This window comes from Oryzias latipes, chromosome 6, assembly GCF_053564925.1.
Source record: "Oryzias latipes strain Hd-rR chromosome 6, Olatipes_Hd-rR_3.1".
Classification (NCBI taxonomy): Eukaryota; Metazoa; Chordata; class Actinopteri; order Beloniformes; family Adrianichthyidae; genus Oryzias; species Oryzias latipes.
Window position 1 is genome coordinate 31,068,265 of NC_136242.1, and position 20,617 is coordinate 31,088,881.

At 40.9% G+C, this 20,617-nt stretch overlaps 2 protein-coding genes and 1 long non-coding RNA gene across 4 annotated transcripts in view; 1 reads left to right on the forward strand and 2 right to left on the reverse strand.

The window, feature by feature from the left end:
* Positions 1-32: 32 nt before the first annotated feature.
* pllp (plasmolipin) lies at positions 33-9,752 on the reverse strand. Its single transcript, XM_004070174.4, has 4 exons — positions 9,274-9,752; positions 2,652-2,825; positions 2,029-2,145; positions 33-1,106 (listed from the first exon to the last, which is right to left on the reverse strand). Exons 1-4 carry the CDS (start codon positions 9,418-9,420, stop codon positions 1,008-1,010), a joined length of 537 nt encoding a protein of 178 aa, XP_004070222.1. The 5' UTR covers positions 9,421-9,752; the 3' UTR covers positions 33-1,007.
* On the forward strand, positions 6,178-19,210 carry LOC144992491 (uncharacterized). Its single transcript, XR_013656479.1, has 5 exons — positions 6,178-6,311; positions 7,455-7,510; positions 16,923-17,069; positions 17,437-17,551; positions 19,100-19,210. It is a non-coding gene; the product is annotated as an uncharacterized LOC144992491 (long non-coding RNA).
* Positions 10,847-20,617, reverse strand: part of plcg2 (phospholipase C, gamma 2) — a 42,184-nt gene continuing 32,413 nt past the window's right edge. For both annotated transcript variants that reach the window (XM_023956050.2, XM_023956051.2), the window contains exons 27-33: positions 19,118-19,321; positions 17,585-17,724; positions 17,394-17,502; positions 16,978-17,145; positions 12,718-12,806; positions 12,482-12,639; positions 10,847-11,394 (exon numbers count right to left, since the gene is read on the reverse strand). In XM_023956050.2, coding sequence (XP_023811818.1) covers positions 11,355-11,394; positions 12,482-12,639; positions 12,718-12,806; positions 16,978-17,145; positions 17,394-17,502; positions 17,585-17,724; positions 19,118-19,321 — 908 coding nt within the window. In that variant the 3' untranslated portion in view covers positions 10,847-11,354. The remainder of the gene's footprint in view (positions 11,395-12,481; positions 12,640-12,717; positions 12,807-16,977; positions 17,146-17,393; positions 17,503-17,584; positions 17,725-19,117; positions 19,322-20,617) is intronic.

Here is a 20,617-nt window from a genome sequence, read left to right on the forward strand (position 1 = left end):
TATGATCAAGTAAAAAGACCAAAACAACAGCGTCCAACAATTTTCTCTTTATTGAAAAAGTGCTCTGTAAACCCCAAACAAAACATACAAAAACAAAATATCTCAAAAATAAAAATCTTTTTTAAAATTTTACCAAGACTCATGCCACAGAATAATGTCAGACTAATTTTCAGATATATTCTAGTAACCCGTTAGGTTTTCTTTAATGTCTTTACTCAGAAAACAAGTAATGTTTTTAAAATTCACCCAAATTTTAATTTGTTCCTTCATTCTTCAGTGCCTTTAAATAAAAATTAAAAACCCACATACACATTTGTTTTTCAAAGAGAGGAAACCAAGAAAATGCTTCTGTTCTAAATCTGTCTAACAATAACTTTTATGTTGCACAAAAACCAGAACATAAAATATGTTTTAATGTCAAATGAGGTTTTGTTTTGTTCCTCATTTAAGACTACAGACTAAAAAGGAAACCAAAGACGAGTCCCAACACAAAGACTCCATGCAGGAGTCCATGCAGGAGTCCATGCAGGAGTCCATGCAGGAGTCCATGCAGGGGTCCATGCAGGAGTCCATGCAGGAGTCCATGCAGGGGTCCATGCAGGGCTCCATGCAGGAGTCCATGCTGCTGCACGTTCCAGCTGACTCTACCTCAGTCACTGCTGATCCTCTTGATCAGGTGAGTCCAGATTCTGATTGTCTGGAAACACCTGATCTAGGTGAACAGAAGCAAGGAGGACAGTAGCTCTGCTGCAGCAGGGGTTGGAGAAAACACAAATAGTAAATTTTTAGTGTCATTTTAAAGGTCGGACATTTGTTAGGATGACATCTAACAAATTAAAACAAACAGGAAGTACTGCATCTGGAACAGACTCCTGCTCGTTAGAGGAGGACTTCAGCTGAGATCAGGTTTGATTGCATAACCAGTTTTTATTGTGCAGTTGCTGGTTTCATATAAACTCTCTCTCTTTTTTTTTTTTTTCCAGGAACAGCAGGTGACTTTGACAGTCTTAGGTCGGGACGGTGGAGTCAGCAGCATTGCCCCTCCAGTCCAGGTAGGAGAAGAAAGCACTGGCCCCGTACAGCAGGGTCATTACGGCGCCAAAAAACTGAGACACACAAGGGAAAGACTTTTAGAGCCACAAAGAGGAACACAAAGATGTGGCTCAGTTGCAATGACAGACATGAACAAACTCACTTAAAAACATTATTTTACTTTTTCAAAGCTGAAAATAAATTCAAGGAGTTAAACATCTGTAGTCTGAGTTCACCCTAAGCACACTAGAGGTGATCATTACGGACTTAAGTCATTCACATTTTTCTGTGAAACAAATCAATGTTTACTAGCATTCCTAACGCCTCTCCTCATTGAAATAAAGCGCTTTCAAACATTTTATAGCAGCTGTTATCCTTAGCTAAATATAAAACTCCTGTTGGTTTAGTCCATTCAACAGATTTGACAAATATCAACGCATTACTCAGCAGTATGTGAAAAGTTTCAGCTCCAGAGGCAATAAAACGATTAGAGTCTGCGACAACAGCAGCTTCATCTGTGGAGTTGTTGCTTCAGGCTGCAAGGCTGTAATTCAGGCTGGACTTTATCCAGTCGGAAAGCCCGTAAAGCGCAGTGGTCATGCAGCCTTTTCCAGGCAGAACCTCACACACGTGTTCATGGTTCTAATCCCGGTCGTCACTTTTCTAGTTTTTAGGAAACGTGTGTTGATGGTGGAGTGTAAAAGTAAGCTGAGATCCACCTCAACAAGCCTCCATGTTTGACTCTTTTCAGTGTCTCGTTTGATCAGCTGTGATCAATTCCCGGCAGCCTTGCACCCCTTTTTCCTGTCTGCCGCAGATCTACAGGACTTTGGTTGAGCCGGCCACAACCTTGTAAGCAAACAGGCCACCAACAACACACCCGGGGCAGATTTTTGTGGAGGCAATTCGTGAACATCTCACTAGGTTTGTTTTTGCCAGGTTTTTTTATTCGTTTCTCACTTCATACCAATTTATATATCTGTTTGAGTGACTTACCGCTGCAGCTCCTAAGGGTCCAAAGGAATATGATCCTTTGAAGTATGACACAGTTGCTGCGTTGGCTATGAAAGCAGTCAGAAAGAGGACTGTGGCCACGCCGTTGTACACCATCACCTGCAAAAATATGTTTTTTTAAACGTCATGTAAGAAAAAAAAATTGGAGTTTTTGATTCTTTTCTCCAAATTTTTCAATTTCCTTTTCAGCTCTTTTGAAGTTGCACTCTTAATTTGACACATTTTCTGCTTTAACTACTCAATTTTGTCTAAATTTTCACATAATTTTTATTATTCAATGGAAGCAGAAGATAGGAGATTATATTTGTGCTTTGTTTCATTTGCTCACATTTACATGAGAAAATCAATTTGAGGTAATGAGATATGAATACCTTTCCATTTTCCTTCATGAGGAAATTTGATAATTTGATATTGAATTTCATGCTTCAATCTATGCCTTTCTAGTCATTATAGATTGTTCTATTTAAGTCAGTTCTATTGTGTTGATTTATGACTGAATTAAATTACTAATCTCTATTTATGAAAGTTTTTTCTGCATTTCAAAGCAATTAGTCTGTTTTTTTTTTGTTTGTTTGTTTTCTGCTTCCCCTCTCATCCATCCTTACTGTCATTGGCCAGGGAACAAATGCCATTCTTTGCTGGAGGCTGAAGAGGATGAGGATGAAGAGGATGGTGGTGAGGATCCATAGAGTGATGGCTACAAACAACACCCATCCGTATGCAGGGTTGGCCGTGTGGTTCACGCAGGCGATCAGCATCCACTGGAGGAACCCGACAACCTGAGGAGGTCAGACCAACAGAACATGACAGCTAACAGAAGGTGAAATGAAAACACCATCATTTCAACAAATATGTGAAGATGTTTGATCATCTCATTCAAGAAACTAATCTCTTTTACCTTTGACAATCACATCTGAAAATGCTCAGTGATCAGTTTCAGTGATTTTTCCAGACAAACGTCCACATCTGATGGCGTCACTGTAAATTTCTTTTCATTTTTATGGGGGAAAAAAGTAAAACAATTTGATTAAATTGAAAATATCATTTAGAAAAGATGTTTAATCATCTATGTTTGGATTTAGGCGTTACATGTTTCACACCTTTTCACAGAGCTCTTTTAATACGTTTTAGGGCCAAAAATTTAATGCAAACATTTGTAGAATTAGTTAGTCTAAAATTAAAAAAGAAAAAGATTACGACTCTCCAGCCTGAAGACAGAAATTTGGCAGGTAGAATGCATATGATATTTAGGTTTATCATTTTGAATTTAAACAAGAAAACTTAAGTTAAAGTTAAGTTTTTCTCCTCTAGATGGCAGTATCACACCCGAAACAACAGCATAAAAGACAGAAATATGTTATAATGCGCTAAAGGTTTATTTACTGTTACACAATGATTAGGTTTTGCTCCTTTGCTGTTTCAAAACCAAGATTTTTTATCTAAAGGTTTGATTTTTGGAAAACCCATTAACGACCCCAGTGGCCATTTAGTGAACTGCAACCAGGTGCATGCTATCGACGACAGGGGTAAGACCAAGACTGAACAGGATTTTAAGATGAAAACAAAGGAATATTAAAGCTCCACTGGAGTGTTTGCAGCACATAGTTGTCGTTTTTTTTCACAAACATGCTTTTAAGTCAATGTTTGCTTGATCTGAGCCCCACTTTTTGGAGGGAAGAGTGAGAAATGTACACAGCAGTCATATTGTTTTGCTGAGGAATATCACTATTTATTTATTTTCTTTTCAGCGGGAAATTGTTTTTTCTGACCAAGAAAAAAAAGGAAAGCATTTAGTTATCTATTATAATTGTTTTAATGCAGCATTTAAGACACCAGAAAACATCCAGCTTTAAAAATAGTTGTTTTTATGTTATTTCACCGAACGTTTGTGCAAATATATAAAATAATCCGCCTTCCCCACATCAACCTTCAACTCCCAGAGTTCTGTTTGCTTTACATTTGAAGCCTCAAGCTTCCCTCTGAACAGAAAAGCCCCTCAGTTGAGTCTCAGCATCTGCCCTCTGAGGGGCAGACATAAGGAGGCGGTCCATTATGCATGCAGGGATCTTGTTTCACGTTTTACACATCTGATATAGACACCTGACAAACACCTGCACACCAGGCTCTCTCATCCAACCATGACCTCTGCAACACACCTGACTGCTAAAGAGATTACAACAACCTCAACATTTAAAGGACGAACTTTTGTAAATGCAATTATTTTTGCTTGACATTAAAAAAAAGTGGGTCAAGTTTAAAGAATTATTTATTCAACTCTACCTTTTCTTTAGAGTTTTCCTTTAACTAAAGGATGCAACCGTGCAGGAAAAGTCATTTATAAATATATCATAAGGAGGTACATTATTGAAACAGGAGAGTGGAGAACAAAAAGGCCAAACTGGCAAATGGAAAGAAAAGTAAAAAGCTGCAAAGAGCTGTTGCTGTGTCAGAAAGAAGAGGAGGACTGTAGCAAGAGACACTGGAAAAAGAAGAAACTAAAAAAAAATAGAACAAATTAGTTAAAAATGTCTTTCTCAAGTTAAAAAATATAGAAAACAAGTTGTTTTCCCTTATTATAAGTGAAAAAAGTCAGCCAATAGAACTAGTAGAATATGTCCTAGTAATATTTAAAAAATAAATTCAGAAGTTCTGCCCTTTTAAGACAAATTTGAATATTGAAATTAGTAATCAGCACTCATTTTTAGGTATATTGTTCTGGTAATTGAAATTGTTGTGTCTTAAAATAAGCTTTTTTTCCTGCTTGACTCTCGCCGAGGACAGACGCTTTTTCCTCCCGCTCTTCCTGTGTCAGCCCATTCCCAACGCCTTTTGTCCTGTCTGCTCCAGAACTGCATTTTGTTATCCTTCTGCTTTTTTGACTGTGAATATGGATCTGATCAGCTGGTCTATGAATTCGACCGAAAAGGTTTTCTCCACACCAAGGAACAGGAAAGTGGACCCCTCCTGCCCAGAGGGAACCCATGCGGCTGGATACACCAACAAACCGTGGGGAAAATGGAGGCTGGTGTGCCTGGCTCAGCCGCCTATGGAAGATGTCAAAGATCTATTCAGATTTTCTGATAATTGGATTCCTCCTAATTGGGATCGGAGGATTTCTGATTTATCTGGCGGTCTGGAAAAGGAAGACGGAGAGAGGCGAGCTGTCCGAGCTCCGTGGGAAAATCCTTCGGGGAGTAGAGACTTACTCACTGTGCTTGTCTTGCCCATGTAACCCTTGTGCTATCTTACATGACCCCACCCTTGCATTGACGTGTTCTCCCTACCATGACAAAGGTGGATAAAGGTGGAAAGATTTCATGTAATCCATGGACACCAGTGAAGATCACAAATCATTGAAGAAAAAAGGTTCAGCGCACTGTCTAGTGGGTCTAGATGACCCAACTCCCAATGTCAAAGTGACCAGGATAGCACAAGGGTTAGACGGAAAAAAAGTTGTGCGGAAGATGGATGCCAACTTGGAGCGCGTTTCTGCCCAAATTGAGGGAGGACTGGTCCAAAAGGCCCACTTTTTGGATCAATACCTGCAAGACCAGTCAAGGACTCAACCAGTAGAACAAACAACTGCTGGCGCCCAGAAGAATTTCAGACTCCCGTCATGGGCTGAGGGCTGCTGCCCTTGGCTCTACCAAAACACATTTGCTTCTACAGAGTGTAAATCTGCAGCTTTGTGCAAAGGATGACACTGCTGCTCATGCCATTCCCACTACTCACCCCCCTCCATATTGGAAACCATCTTCACCCATGCTAACCAAGGTGCCCCCACCATGGCTGCGCCTCGGCCAACCTTGAACTGTATGTGTGTATTTCTGTTGTATGTCTGATCTTGTTCGGGTTGTACTGGAGCGATATTTCCTATGTCAGTGTAAAAGCTGTGCATATGACAACAAACCTCTGTTCTGTTCTGTTCATCTATTGCTCTAGAAAAGAGTTTTATTTCCTTAAAATAGGTATTTTTAAACATTTCTAGAACATAATCGCATAAAAAACACCTTTTAATAATAATTTCGTTGTAGAAATTACATGGACATGCATGTTTACTTTCAAACTTCTCTCCTGCTGTTTTTAAATGCATTTGAACTGTTGTGATTCAAATAAAACTTTCCAGTTTTCCCCAAATCAAACAGATCTTTTTTTTGGAAAAAAAAGAATACTACTTCTTTCTTTAGAAATTTTGCTTAAAGTCTCACTTTTAACATCTTCTTGTGGCATTTTTCCCATGATGGAGGACACACATTTTAAGAAAAGTAAGCTGACTTTGCATTTGAGTTTTTTTTTATTCAGATCGTTGTAAATCAGGAGCAGGTAAATAAATGCAGTTTGAAAAAAACCTATTTTAGCAAAGAAAATGTGCTGGGCGGGGCCACAAACTCCTTGCTCTGCTCCATTCTGATGTATCCATTTACAGACAGAGATTCATGTTTTTTTTCTCGTCTCAGCTGACATCTGTCTTCAAACTGTACAACTGGATAATTGTACATGGTAATGTTAGGTTGGGGGTGTGAGGGGCTGTAAGCTAGTGGGGGAGGATGTTAACAGAGGGGTGACGGGAACTACTGACAGTCCCGCCCACAACTTGAAGGCTAATTTCTGATGAACTCCTGCCGCTCTGCAGAAACTATGTCCTAGAAAACGGCACGTTTTTTATTTTGGCCAAAAACGGCATCATTAGAAATGAAAGACGAATGGTAACGCTTTAAAAATAGATCAGAAGGTGATCAGAGTGGGACTATTTTGAGATCAAATGACTTAACAAGATATTAAAAAAGTCTTCCTGTTAAAAAAGTTACTGGAAAGTTCTATACCTGAAGCGTCAGCACTCTTGCACGGTCACGCCAAAGTGACGTTCTTAGCTCTTTCTCAATTATATAGGTTTAAAGTTCTCATCAGATCTTTGCTTGTTGCTCTCTTTTGTCGTCTCCAGTGAAGCGTTTATGGTACTTAAGGTTTTAGTTGTTCTGTGAAACGTTTTCTTCATTTTTATTTTATTTCTTCTAATTTTAGTTTTTGTGCACCGAAACAATATAATGACAGCCTAAGAATAAACTCAGCTACTGTTACCCAGACAATTTTTATGTTCAAAAAATAAACAAATCAAGATCCAGATTTTAAAAACGCCAACCTAGGTAGGACTGAATTTGACCCGCAGTGATTTTACGGCGTTCCCCTAAACCTGTCAGCTGTTTTACTGCTGTGAGGCAATGTTCACGTGTCATTAACCTTTGGATGCTCTTAAGAAGAAAGAAGTGAAGAGGTGAAAGCCCACTTTTAACTCGCACAGCCCCCTAACTGAATTAAAGTTACAACTAAAACTTGGTACAGTCCAGAATGTGACAGGCAGTCAGGTGACGCAAAGAGGAATGATTAACAGACGGCTTCTGTTCCTCCAGGTTCAGCTTAGTCAACCCCTCCTGGCTTGATCAAATAGAGGAACCAGCAAAATCAGGTCAGAGCTTATCCTGATGACCTCCTCTCACAGCTATGGGACAATCTCACATCCGTCTTTTCCATGACCCTGAGGGTTTCATAATCATAACATGTTTGGTAGAAACAGGAAAAATGATCGACGGTTCTAGTTTTTAATCCCCTTTTAATGGATACAAGACAGTTTTTCATTCGCACTAACGTCTAGTTCTGACTGTGAAGAATGAAATCTGCATGAGATGCAGAAAAAAGAATGAAAGCAAATGTCAGTGAGTTAGATTAAAAAACTTCATCTTGGGTTAAAGTTTTTTTTTTAAATCAACTTGAGGAGATTTCATGTTTACACATCCTTTCCCCCGCATTATGCTGTAACATGTTTGAATCTTTTGGGTAAAAATGTATGTTTTCTATTTGCACTTTAACAAAAAGTTGTGTTTATAATGTTAATCGGTGATCTATGTGCCTCCAAACCAACCTTTAAAACCTGGAATAATATTTACCTTAAGCCTAAATGATTCTCATGTATTATAACTACACGGTGGAGAATAATAATAAATAAAGAGTCAGTCAAGTTAACGGGTTAGGTCAAGCTTTTGTATTTGGTTCATAATAACCTAATCTACACACACGCCATATATTTTCCATTTATAATCCAGACGAGCATTTTTTTCATGGAGTAACCGGAATGAGCCCATACCTCTAATCTAAATTAAATTGTCCCCAAAAAGGAATCCTGCTTAGTTTTTTCATATGGATACAATCTGGTTTCAATCCAGTTTATTGCAGGAACGAAACCCATCGGATGCCTGATGTTGGATTCTGTGAGATGGATAAAAGACGATATCAATTTGTATATTTCTAGTGTTTAAACAGTTATCACAACTGAAAAACTACATAAAAGTGAGAGGAACTGAAATCAACCAACCAATTAAATTGATTTATAACTCCCATTTTTGCCTAATCAAAAGACAATTTAATATAGATTTATTCAAAATGCTTATATTTTCAAAAAATCGCCTCAGTTAAAAAGGTTAGTTTGACAAAATGTGGTGGTTTATTTATTTTTACATTTAATGGAGTGACTCTAAAATAGAAATAGTTACAGTAGAATCGAGTCTTAAGGAAAGGGGGCAGAGAGACAATATATAACTGGTTTTCTTATTCCATCATCACATTAGTCACACTGACCTCATAACTAAATGTGAACATGATTTCATTTTTCCCTGAAAACTGACAATAATAAATGTAAATACAATAAAGATATAAAACTTTTTAAGGGGCGTAATCTAGTTTTGGTTATGAGCCACAGTTAGCAGTTCTGGGACTGATTGATGTCAGATACCATAAACTGACTAACAGATGAGATGAAAATGTGTTAAATATGTACAAAAAAGTCTTAAATGGTTGTTTGCTGATTGGGAAATTTAGGTTTAGAAATGAAAAAAAACACTAAAAGAAGGTAAAAATACCAAATGTCAAGAAACATTTTAATTTCTTTCACAATGGAGGTCTAATTAGTTAGTTTTAGATCCACATCATGCTGCAATCGATGCACCAGATGTGTTTCAGTCCTCCAGAAATACACAATCCCCTCATTTATGCAACAGTCTGCCTATTTTAGTCCAGAAAAATCTTGAATTCTAAGTGTGAGCCGGTTGAAGCACAATATGCCAGAAGTACAAAAATGCATCCTTGCTTTACTAGTGTGTGTGTGTGGGTGTGTGTGCGTGTGTGTGTGTGTGTGTGTGTGTGTGTGTGTGTGTGTGTGTGTTAGGAGGTACGTACTATTTCAACCATCATGAGGACACCTTGCATGCTTCGGATAAAGGAGAAGTCCACCATGGTAGTGATGGTGGCAGACACACCTTGTTGGGAGTTCTGGTAGTTTTGGGTGCTGGTCTCTGTTGTCACTTTTGATGGAAAGTCCGCCATGATGAAAGGATCAACGTAAGGAATGAAAAAATGATGATGAAAAAAAAAAAGCACCACCAAGAATGTCAAAGGTCGGGTTTGTCTCTCAGGTAAAAGTCTGGAATCCTTCGGTCCGTACTTCCAGACCGAACTCCTAACATCAACAGATGACAAATGATAAATAATCAAATCTTAATTTTAGTTTTTAAAAACGTAGAAAAAGGCAAACTTTCAAAACAAAAAGCTGTCCAGTGAAACTCCACCCGCAGGTCCTTCCACCTGCAGTGACAGGTGTGCAATGGGGATGTTTTGTGTTCCTGCCCCCCCCCCCCAACACTCATCAACTTCTCCATATCTCCCTTGCTCGCCCTTTTACTACTTCTATCTCACCCCTGGCCCCTCCCATGTGGCTTCAGAGGCCACTCACCTGGGTGACTCATTAACTGTTGACACAGCCACACACACACACACACACACACACACACACGCATATACGGCAGTCCTTTTAAAGGCATTTCACTGGCTTCCATTCACTTTGCACAGCCGGACTCGAACCCTGGCAATGTCTTTAGAGGGTCAAACCACTGACTGATGCTGTATTTGGACCTGAACACTGCAGCATTATAGCAAATTCTGGTGCTGACCAGAAACAACAGTTTAACCCCACAAGGTGGGTCCTCACATTCATGCCCACAGCGCCCCCTGGCTGTGGAGGCTGGTGCTTGCTTGACTTCTGAAAGGCTGTGGCCTCTTCACATCATTGTGGCTCCTGTCATAAGTCTTCTTGTTGGATTTGGGTTATTTTAAGCAATCAAAACAAAAACTACTAAGGAAGACAAACAAAAGAAGTATATATCTACACATAAATATATCAAATGTTGGATAATGATTGGAAAATAAAAAATGTATTTAATAGAAGATACATCTCCATCTATACACATCCACATACAAATGATGCCATTTTAATTTAACTTAATCATAAATAGACATATTTGTGCCTATACCAACAATACATGACGCACTGAATCAATTAAATGTAAAGTTTGTGACAAAACGTTTTATTAGCTATTTGAAAATGAGTTGCAGAAAACAAATGTATATAACCGGACCTTCATTTTGGAATATGTCATATTATTAATTATTTTATTGTAAGTTACATATTTGTCGACTGAGAGGAAGACTTTAAGCTGTGATTGGCACAGTTTTATTTTCATGTCTGTCAATTTATTTAGTTTGACTGTTAAGCATTAAAACGAATTGCTAAGCAATCAAACGAATTGCTAAGCAATCAAACAAATAATGATCTTTCTAAATGTCTTGAATTATTAAAAAGCATCAGTTAGATGTAATAAACAGACTTAAAATGAACGAAACAACAAGCTTCCGGTGTAACCCACTGACTGAATAAGTAGTAATTTAGCCAAAAGAGACCAAAAACTACGATACATTTCAATCAAGCACGTTTTATTGACTCATTCAGTGATCAAACAACAGAAGATGTTGAGATTTTCAGTTATCATCTGCCCTCATTTAGGAACTGGGGACATTATTTCATTCATTCATTGCCTTCAACTAAAAAGTACAGCAAAAGTACCTAAAACATCCACAAAAACAGCTTTAGGAACGTCACACAAAGTATTTTTTCACTTAAATACAGTTTTTTTTCTATTAAAATAAATATAACATGATGCAGACAATGTAAAGCTTCAATTCTGAAGAACAATTCTGTAAGGAAAATTTAACCAAAGCGCCCCCCCCCCCCCCCCCCCCCCCAATAAATCCAATTGACGTGAAAATATTTAGGTGTGTGGGTCTCCTAATTTTTATAAATAAATACATATTTTCTGGCAGCTTGAGGCTGCTACTGATGGCATGATGGAAACTTTAAACAGATGAAACTGCGGGTCGGGGATCTCCGTGGGCTTCTGGTCTCAAACAGGTGGACAGGTAGCGCCTCAGGAATAGAACTTACTGCTGTTTGTCTTCTTCTCTTTTCTGCAGTCAAATACAAGCACATTAAAATAGTAAATGAATACATATTTTATGTTTTAAACACTTACGTTTAGTGGAGACAAAAGTTGACTTTTTAAAGCTACTTTTGGGTGATTTACTTTTTACACATAGAACATAAAAAACAGATTGTTTACATTTTGATAAATTAAAAACAAAATCCTATGATCAAATTTTAAAATGTAACTTGTTATGCAGTTTTTATTCAATGTAGAAGCTGAAGATTAAAATGACATAAAACAGAAATAAGGCTATTTTGTAATTACTTTTACCTCCAGTAGGGGAGCCACAGATTAACCAGGGGGAAAAAACAAACGGATAAACGTTCATATTCACTGAATTATCTAAGAATATGTATATTTTTTAATATATATTTAGGATGTGTCCACCACACAAATCAAAATTTAAATCACTTGAAAATTTAACTAATAGAAAAATATGATAACAAAATGTGAATAAAGATTTTACATGTATGATGTATAACTATAAAAGTGTGTGTTAAAATGTTTAAATGAAGAAAATGTGTTTTAGTGTGTCCCTGGATTAGTTTTATACTTTTAAAAAGCATAAATAACAGGAATATATTTTTTTTAACTTATTTACATCATATAGATTTTACTGAACAAAAATGTCAGAATATTGAAAAAGTTCACATATAGTAAATGGAATTGTTTTGTTAGCTGTTAGCGGGTCGGTTGTGACCCGTGTCCTAAATCAGCTCTGAAATATAACTTTTTAAAGGCTTTCTTTGTCACCATACTCCTAATTTCATCTGAAAAAAAGTGTTTTTTGTGTCAATTTGACATAAAAAAACCTAATATTCTAGTTTGTTTTACTTTTTTTTGCTGTCAACACAAAATTAAAACTTTATGAACTAAATTTAAATACTGAAAAAGAGATGAAAGAAACTAAAGTAAAACATTAGAGAATTTAATTAATAAAAAGAAACTTTACTGAGACAAAAATGAGATTTCTTTTACTTAAAATCAAAACCTTTCTATTAAATAGTTTTTCTACATTTTGATGCCTTTTTTGTGCAGCAGTTTTTCACAGTAAAGCGTGGACGCCGTACTTATGTCTCTCGCTGGCGTCCCTCACTAGCGGGTTAAATTCTCGAGGCAGACTGGAGCGAGAAATGTTGTTGTGAGTGTCGTACAAGAAGGGCTCGCTTTTCTCCGCCTGCTCGCTCTTCAGCTGCCGGGAGGAGGAGTACAGGTCCTCCTGGACCCTCTGTGAAACAAATGTCGGTCAGGAGGTCACGTTCATCACACAGAAACCTCTGATGATGCTTCAGCCGACAGGCCTCACCCCAGCTTGGTTTACGCTGATGTAGATCAACAGAGAGGCCAGCTCCAAGTTCTCGCTGAAGCCGTTCTTCAGAGGTACAGAGCGGTAACCTGTGAGAACAAGATTTACTTGACGCTTTGGCAGGGGGCGGAGCTAAAACATTTTACATGGAGGGGGCAGGAGGAGGGTAGAAGACTTTGGAAGGGTGGCAAAACATGACAGTGGGAGGCCATTACAAATGAAATGTTCAAAAATATGTATTTAGTAAAATAATTGTGTTTAATGTTCTTTTTTTAATGTTTGCAATGCTTAAAGAAGCTTGTAGTGATGATTTCTTAATCTCTGTCAAGGATGATACTAATATTGATTCAAAAATTGGATTGATAATAATCTACCCGACAGCTACATGCACGCACTGTGGTTCTGCACTCCTGTCCAGGCTCTCTGGCAGCAGGTATGTGCCGATTTATCAGTCTGGCTTAAGGTTTCAATCACTGCCTCACCGTCACTTTGTGTGCTTGGTGACATGAGTGCCATCGATATAGAAGAAGGATTAGCTTCTATCATTTTCATAACTCTTTGTATTGCCAAAAAAACTATTTTAATAAATTGGAAAAACAAGAAAAATATAAACATAAGTCAACACAGAAATCTGCTGTTTGATCATATCAGCTTGGAAAAAATGTCAGCCCAAAGCTCAAGTAACTTTGAAAGAATTCAATCTCTCTGGTCTCCTGTGGTTGACTCCATGACTTAGGGGGTGGGGGGCTTGGTCGTCGCTGCTCCTTGCCCTTCTGCCGTGGTTTGGGGTGGGGGTCGGGGCTTCTGGTGCCTGGCGGGGGCGGTGGGGGGCTCCGTTGGTCGGGGGGTCGGGTCCGGTGCCTGGGTGGGGCGGGCTGGGGCGCTGCGTGGTCCTCTGGGCTTGGGTGTGGGGGTGCGTGGTGGGGGGGTGGGGTGGTGGTCTGGCTTGGCTTGGGGGGGTGGTCCCTTTGCCTGTGCTGGGGGGGGTTGGCGGGGGGCCCTGCTCGGGTGGGGGGGGCCCAGCGGCGCCGGATGGGCTGCCCATCTGCACCTGGGGCTGGGATCGGCCCTTCCCTGGCTCTGGGGCGGGACGGGACAACCCTCTCGGGGCCCCCGGTCGCTCTGGGTGTCACCCGCTTCGGCTGCGGGGTCTGGGGTGGGGTGGGGTGGGGGGCTTGTCGGCCCTGTCCTGTGGGGGGGCGTTCTGGGGGGGAGGGGGGGCCCATTATTAGTACGGGTCGGGGGGGCTAGCGGGTCGGGGTCTCCGCTGAGGCAATCAGTGGTTGCCTCGGCCGGTTGGCCTCCTCGGTCCCGTCGAGGCCTGACCAGAGCTCTTCTAGGGCCGGCGTCTGGGGGTGGGGGCCTGGGCTTGCTCCGGGGGGGGGGGGGGCGACGCTTTCTGGCTCCTCTCTCTCTGTGTGGGGTGGGTGGTGCCGGGCCTGGGGTGTCGGCGCCTCCGGGGGTGGGCCCCTGGGCTGGGTGGCCCTGGCCCCTTAGCTGGGGGTGGGCTGGGGGACGGCTGTTTGACCACCGGGGGACAGTCTACCAGCTGTCCCCAACTTACCCCCTTCCTTATATAACCTCATATTAGGGTGAGGGGGTGGGGGGTCTAGCCTGCGATGCGCCTTGGGGGGGGGGCTACTTGGGAGTGGCCCCCCTCCTATGGTTGCCGTATGGAGTGGGCCCCCCCTCTTTCGGTTTTATTTGCACCTTAGACATGTAGGGTCCTTAGTAGGGGGGGTGCTTGGACATCACTGCAAGCAAGCGGCAGATGTCCTCCTGGCACCCTACCCGCCAATTTTAACCGCACCTTAGACATTTAGGGCCCCTTGGTGTGGAGGGTGAGGGGACATCACTGTGAGTAATCAGGAGATGTCCCCTTAGTGCCCTACTCGCCAATTTTAACTGCACCCCCCTTAGTACACACACCCCTCCCCCTTCAATATATACATTCAAACATAAACACACACACATGCACACAAACACCCTCTCAAACACCCATACACGCACACACATTTTACAAGGAAGGTGGGACCTGGGTCCATCTGTCCCCTACCCCTTCCCTGGTGGGGGGTGCGGGCCCCTTGGCGATGGCGGCCGTGTCCCTTGGGTGCCGGCTCCCTGGGGCCGGCGGTGCTCTCTCCGCACGGTGGGGGGGTTCATATTACACCTGAGCCGGGGGTGTTCGTGTCCCTGGGGGGTGGGTCCTGGTCCTTGCCCTTGGGCGCTGGGCCCCGCCAAACTTCCAACATGGCCGAGCCTGGTCGGGCCATATTTATAACATCCCCTGTGGGCCGCCCTTTTTTCCCCGGGGTTCCCCCCTCCTGGGCGGGGGCGGCGGGCCCCTGCCTTGCTCCTACCTGGACCAACCGTGGGCCGGGTGGGTGGCTGCCTGGAGTGCGGAGCGGGTCTCCCTTGGGGGGTCCTGGCTCGTACCTGGGGTCGGGGCGGGGGGATGCCCGGAACTCCTGGGTGGTGGTGGGGTGCTCGTCTGGGGCTGTGGGCGTCCCTCTCCGGTGGGGCCCTGCGTTGGGCTCTTCCGGCGCGGCGGGGGGCTGCTTTCCTGGCTGGGCTGGGGCGGCGCTCTCTTTCCCTCTGCGCCTCCCTGCTCTCTGGCTCTGGGGGCCTCGCGGCGGTCCGGCTGGCCCTGGCCTGGGTGGCGGTCTTGGTCGCCCGGGGGGCGGTTGTTCCCTGCCTGTTCCCGTGTGGCGTTGGGGGAATTCCGGCTGCTGCTGCGGCGGGGGTATGGGTGTGGGGGTGGCTGGGCGCTCCTCCTCCTTCTTTTCACATTCCACCATCCATTTTAGAAGAACATAAACACTCACCTGAGCACAGGTGTTAGCTCACCTTTGCACTAATAGTTTGCATGATTGAATGAATGAAAGATTTCACACTAGTTGGTTTAAAGGCATAGGTATGCGTTCGTGAACACTATCTGTTTTGTGTGCATGTTGACATGTGGACATTTTTGCGGCTAGCAGGTGTGTTGATAATATTTGAGTGTGTGTGAACAGGCCCCGCCCTTTTTGTACTACATTTGAACCGTACCGTAACGATAAACAACCAGTAAACCTGTCTGCTCTATGCTGCTTCATGGTCTTACCCCCCTTCCCCTCCTATTATCACCCTCCTACCCCCCCCTCTCTCTAACGTCCCTCTCTCTTCTTCCCCTCTTTCCTTTTCCGTCCGGTCCAACACCAAAGATTTTCAAACATGATTGAAATTAATAAATTTTGGCCTCAATTACAAAAGGGGTTTATTCAGACATACCTTTGGTTTGTCTGAAGATGAATAACCCCTCTTGTTAAAATAAAATATGTCCAACACAAGAGGCCCTCAGCTCTCATCTGTTTGCCTAGCTGTTGGACAGGACAAGTTAAAAAAAAAAAAAAAAAAAAAAAAAAAATTGGATTGGAAGTCCCCCCTCCCCCCCTGGCCCCCTGTGTCTAGTTTAAGAAGCAAAACAACACTGCTGATTTACATTAGAGCAGCCTGTAGGGATGGAATCCCCAAGGGTTTTTATTAAATTTAAATTCCCAAATACCAAATAAAAGGCTACTCCAATGAGAAAAAAAATCATAGTCATTTATTAATAACCCAAATACACAATTATAACATTTTCCCCCTAAACTTTGTGTTTTCTCAATCAAGACGACATAACTTTCTGTTACTGTTTTTGATGGTGACTTTTAAAATTTGAGAATTGATTACACAGCAAAGACTATGAAAATAAAAGGTAAAAACATCCTTGTTTTATCCTTATTTACCATTTCGCAAGAAAAATAATCGTATCATTAAAGTTATACAATTCCTAAATAATCTCTAAGAAAACATATTTTAGTGACTAGAATTGCTTTCCTTAAAAGAAGAATTCTTGGTTAGACCATTTTTCTAACCTCACTGGCAGATTACTTTGGATTATTTAGAGAAAATGTTTGAAATTTTAAGAATTATTGACTTATTTCTACGAGGCCTGTTTTTGCAGTGTAATGTCATCATTATATATACCATTTGACGGATTTTGTTTTGTTTTGTTTTTTCGTTTCAATTTTTAAAAATGGCAGTATAATAATATTGAATAAATAATGATTAATAAGAAGTGATGTCCACTGAGATCAAAACAGTGACACGAGAACCAAACATTTGTGTAAAATAACGTTTAGAGTAATACAGCACTTGTGGCATTGTGTCTGTTTATGTTACAGATGAACAAGTGTGTGCAGATGTGTGCACAGACAGTCTCGCTTGCTCATGTTCTACCTGAACGTAGGCCTATGACAGGAAATGTGGCCTGAGCCAGGAAGTTGGGGTCTGAGAACATGTCTTCTTCGTTCACCACGAAGCGCAGGAAGGTGAGTTCTGGCTCGTACACGGTGAACTCCACGGGCTCAGCCGGACTTTTCCAAACTGGGTTCAGACCGTTGTCATCTGCAGACGAGAATTTTGATTAAAAACAATCTGGCATAGAATGTTTATTTCTTTGTATAATCCCTTCCTTTATGTTAATTTGTAAAGGCAGATTGTATAAAAACCCTTTATTCACAGATTATATTTTTACAGATGTAGGCAAAAATATATTAGGAAATACGTTTTGGAAAGTTTCAACCAAGAAACCAAGCATTTTATAGATCCGTCTTCAGTCCGAGAGCATTTCCGGTCTTTCTCCATAATCTTACGGTAAACAATGGTCTTAAACTTCTCTTCTGTGTGTCCACACAGCTCCACCTCCACAAACGGGCTAGCGATGCTGCGTCCAGGTCTGGGGAGGTGTCTGGCTGCGATCACCTGCAGCAAACGACAGATTTTAATCCTTTTTGAGACCAACAGTTTTGTGGTTAGTTTGTGTGTGTCTGTGCAGTGGGCATACCTTGAGTTTGATGTGGTACTTGACCTTCTTCTTCTCCTGATAGGGGTCGTAGGTGTCGGAGCGCATGAGCTCCGGCTGCAGCACGTATCCGGTGCGTCCGTTCAGGTTGAAGAGGGCTGTGTTCAGCTGGGTGCATTTATCTGAGTAGAAAAGCAAAAACCGTTTTGTTTGCATGTAATTGGTCCTGACTGGTGAATTCAGTAAATATTAAATGGATGAGCAAATCCAATCAAACTTTATTTAGGACATAACGTTTTTCTAGTTTGAGCATTGCGACAGAAACAGACCAATAAACCCTCTGTATTATGACTGTGTGATTTCTTTTTCCTCTAAAAACTATTCATTTAAACATTCAGATAATTTTCTCTGATTTTAAACAATCCTAAAGACATATTACACAAGCTTTGTCAAATCCTGCATGTTTCCATCTTTTGTTTAGCCACAAAAAACAAAAAAATCAGCTAAAATACTAACACTGCAAAGTAAAGTCCACAAATAATAACAGCTGTGATTTATGTATTGGGAAGATATAAATATAGAAAAAAATTAATATTCTAAAAAGACAAAAAAGGATTAAGGCAACAAGCGGCATTGTATGGCAAAAACCTATTTTCTTAACATTCTTTTGGTTTTATCTCCATAGCAACCATTTTATCTTTTGGTCCCCTGGGGGTGACGAACAGGTGTATGTAATTTTTAGAAGAATCAGAAAAAGTACATTTTTAAATGTCCTTGGCAACTGATTTTTTTTTTTGTTCACCACGCCCACATTCCTGGTGTGTTCATATCGTATGCTAGGTATTTTTGTCCTGCTTGAGCCAATGATTCATGTATTAAACCTTCACAAAATTCTGGAAAAATAATGTGCGAGCAACAAGGGAATGCCACTTTAGCGAGCTCGCCACGCCGAACCTTATTTACAACAATAAGTAGCTTCCCAACGATGCTCCAGGAGTCAGGAAATCCTTAGAAGTATAAATTTGTAGCTGGTGCTAAAGGTGATTTTCTTTCTTTTTTATTTAAGATTAATTTAAACATTCAGATATTTTTACTTGTATCCAAGGTCAAAGGTCAACAAACCCTGGTAGTGGTTGTAGGACTTAACCTGACGTGTGAAATTTTGTGTAGATCGTTTAAACAAAATTTTTCTTTTCCCATACTGTGGAATAATGTGAAAATTGCCAAATTTCACACTTTGCCACAATTTTTTTTGAGCCTCATCAGAAATTTTGGCTCCATTTATTTCATTTTTATTGTTTTTATAATTTCTCCCTCTGTGATGTCATACATTTTTATAGGTGTGTCGTGCACTGTGTCAAAAATTCATTTTCACTGGGTGAAGGTTTTTATAAATCGTGGCGAGGATAAATTTTTGCTCAGAGACGCAGTAAGAAAGAAGAAATGCAAAAATAATCTGATCCTCGTGTACAGGACTGCTACGGGACATAAAAACACTTTTTTTTATGAATCTCCTCACATTTATTTGCTTTTTGTTTTTTTCATTTTGACCCAAAGTTTGACAAAATCCTTAACCTGCAGTCTGGAAGTTGAGGGCCACCATGTGGCAGCCGACGGCCCACATCGGGTAAGGATCGTAGTTGGAGGACTCCACGCGCTGGGACTTGGGGTAAATGCGACTCAGAGCCTTGCGGTTGTACTGCAGGAACTCCTTGGTGCGACTCTTGTTTGGCAGCTTGTTCTCTATGAAGGAGCGCACCTCTTTGTATGTGTAGCTGTCTACAGAAAAAGAGAAAGACAGCGTTTAACAGCTGGGGGGTCCAATTTTGTTCACTGCAGCTGCAGTGCAGTTTGGACAGAGGTTCCTGTGGACTTCTCTTTTATTAGCAGCTGCAGACACTGACAGAAAATGCTGCATACACAGTGTTGATATTTCTAAAGATATTCATTATGTTTTTAAGAATTAATTTCAACGAGCCACCATTAAAATATGTTAAAAACACTCTTATGAAAGTAATGTTTTTAACATGTTCTTGTGGCATTTTTCTAATGATGAGGACAAATATTAAGAAAATTAAGCTTAAACTTGCATTTTCTTAGTATTTCTTTATTCAAATTGTTGTGAATCAGGAGCAGATGAAAAAAAATGCAGTTTGAAAAACGCTTATTTGTGGAGTAGAAAATAGCTCTCAGGCCCCTTAGAAATTAGTCAAAAATTCTTAGAACGAAAACAAAAAAATCTTTATATAAGCACAAAAATCTCCCAATTGGGTAAAAAAAAAGTCTTACCAAGAATTCCTATTTTAGGAGAAAAATTCTAGTAGTTTAGACACCCATCTATCCATTTTCTTAACCTGCTGTGTCCCTATCGGGGTCCCAGGGCTGCCAGAGTCTAACCTGGCTGCTGTTAGGTGAAGGCGGGGTGCACCCTGGACAGGTTTCCAGTCACAGGGCCACACAGTCACCCACACTAACACATGCACACCTGGGGGAGAATTTAGAGAAATCAATCAACCTATGAAGCCTGTTTCTGGACTGTGGGAGGAAGCCAGAGTCCCCGGGAAAACATGCAATTGAATCCGGGGCCAGAGTGAGCTGAAAGAGCTAACTCTAGAGTAACTCAGACATGCTGTGTTGAACTAAGATTTTTTGTTACTGAAAAAATTTCTTCATAATTGGTATTTTTCTTGCAAAAAAAAAGGATAAATGTTGTTAAAACAAGGGTTTATTTACTTTCTTAAGATTCAGTTTTTGCAGTGCAGCAACGGGGGGGGGGGGGGGGGGGGGGGGCGGGGTTGCTTCATGCGAACAATTCAGCCCACAACTCAGGTGAATTTCTAATCAACTCCTGCCGCTCTGCAGAAACTATGTCCTAGAAAACGACATTTTGGCTAAAAATGGCATAATCGTAATTAAAAAATCACTGGGAACGCTTTTAAAAATAGATCAAACAATGATCGGAGTGAGAAATTAAAGAATATTGATGAAAAACTGCTGTTTACATTGGCCAAAAAGTGGACAGAATCACGTACGAAGCTTAAGTGAAATCACTGAATTATTTCACAGTTAACTCTT

Excerpts from the sequence above, each read along its gene's own strand:
- pllp (XM_004070174.4), bottom strand. The coding sequence starts at position 9,420 with ATGGCGGACTTTCCATCAAAAGTGACAACAGAGACCAGCACCCAAAAC. Across the intron at positions 2,146-2,651 it reads TTGTTCCCTGGCCAATGACA|GTGATGGTGTACAACGGCGT; the intron begins GTAAGGATGGAT and ends ATATTTTTGCAG. Across the intron at positions 1,107-2,028 it reads GACCCTTAGGAGCTGCAGCG|TTTTTTGGCGCCGTAATGAC; the intron begins GTAAGTCACTCA and ends TGTGTGTCTCAG.